The 1712-nt window shown below is 44.3% G+C and overlaps 1 protein-coding gene across 1 annotated transcript in view; it reads right to left on the bottom strand.

The window, feature by feature from the left end:
• Positions 1 to 842: 842 nt before the first annotated feature.
• Positions 843 to 1712, bottom strand: part of LOC138950117 (uncharacterized) — a 7902-nt gene continuing 7032 nt past the window's right edge. Inside the window, exon 6 of the mRNA XM_070321872.1 lies at positions 843 to 1222. Within this exon, the coding sequence (XP_070177973.1) occupies positions 1154 to 1222 (69 nt within the window). The 3' untranslated portion in view covers positions 843 to 1153. The remainder of the gene's footprint in view (positions 1223 to 1712) is intronic.

Here is a 1712-nt window from a genome sequence, read left to right on the forward strand (position 1 = left end):
GAAACTTCTTTGCAAGAAAACAAGCTAGTTATCAGCATGAAACAAACAGTGGTCCATATTAAGCACTCTTCCCCTACTAGCGACTATTTGGGACATGATGTCTAAACGTTATTGTATCTGCCATCAGGCACTTCCTTGCACATCCAGAAGTTTCTTGCACACTTTCGCGACGGACGATTTTCGGAAAGAACACTGTCGGTTTTGTATGGGTTCTTGGAGAGTTACCTTTTCTTGCAAAATCTCGTACAAACATTGGAGGGGCCAATCACTTGCGAGGGTGTGTCGGACACACGTGGAAACGAGGGGCCAATCACTAGCCAGGGCTGCGTCGGGAACACGTTTCCTAAACAACCCTCGCTTTTGATTGGCCAGGACGAATTCAATCAATGTACGTCTTCTAGTTGACGTCATCTGTTTCGCATGGAACATTCGTCTCGGTGTTTTGCCGACTCTCTGTCTTGGCTACTTTTCCTTGACACTTTGGGCTGACAAAGACTTAACGACCCCTCCATGAGTCGACTAAGGCTGACAGACGAATGTTGCCATGTTTCTGGAATGATGATGATGATGATGATGATGATGATGATGATGATGATGATGATGATGATGATGATGATGATGATGATGATGATGATGACGACGACGACGACGATGATGATGATGACAATGATGATGACGACGACGATGATGATGATGACGACGACGAAGACGACGACGACGATGATGATGATGATGATGATGATGATGATGATGATGATGATGATGATGATGATGATGATGATGATGATGATGTTGCCAATGAAAATGTTTTCATGAAGACAAAAAACATAACACAACGGACGCAGAGTATGTCTTTTTCTCGTTTCTCTTTATCAGTAACTTAGCCACATAAGTCAACACAGCAAATCGTGATGTTAGTGAACAAAATAAAGCTAGACAATTGCAAACAAACACACACACACACACACACACACACACACACACACACACACACACACACACACACACACACACACACACACACACACACACACACACACACACACACACACACACACAGGTGCTTGCCGCCAAATAAACAAAAAGAAAAACGGGTACACATGTACCCCCACATGATTTCAGAGGACAGCAGCACTCTTCTCGACATTCAGATTCAGAGTAGGCTGCGTCTAAAACCAGTCAGTCTGGAGAAGGTCTCAACGTGGGTGTCATCGACGTCATCCTGCAACAGTGACGTCACTAAGCAAATGATGTCATTACAGTAAGAAAGAAGACTGATAAATTGGCCGCCTGACTGATTGGCTGACTGATATAGATGAACTAATGAACTGGTCGGTAGGCTGAATGAGCGTTTCAGGGTTTGATTTACTAGTGCGCCCTGCGCCATTGGCGCATTACATCTGAAAATGTCCCATTACAATTCCCTCAAAGGGTGCATTGAGATTACGTACCATTGCGCCACCAAATGTACACTTTACATCGGATTACACTACATCGGATTACACACACACACACACACACACACACACACACACAGACACAGACACACACACACACACACACACACACACACACACATAGATAACACAATATAGCGGCTAATTCTCAAATGGCACCATATTGCACCATTTTGCATATTTGGTCAAAACGCATACAGTCCTCTTTGGCGCTTCTTGCCTTCGACTATGTCCCATCGGAACTTGGTTGAAGGG

This window comes from Littorina saxatilis, linkage group LG16 (genome assembly GCF_037325665.1).
Source record: "Littorina saxatilis isolate snail1 linkage group LG16, US_GU_Lsax_2.0, whole genome shotgun sequence".
Taxonomy (NCBI): domain Eukaryota; kingdom Metazoa; phylum Mollusca; class Gastropoda; order Littorinimorpha; family Littorinidae; genus Littorina; species Littorina saxatilis.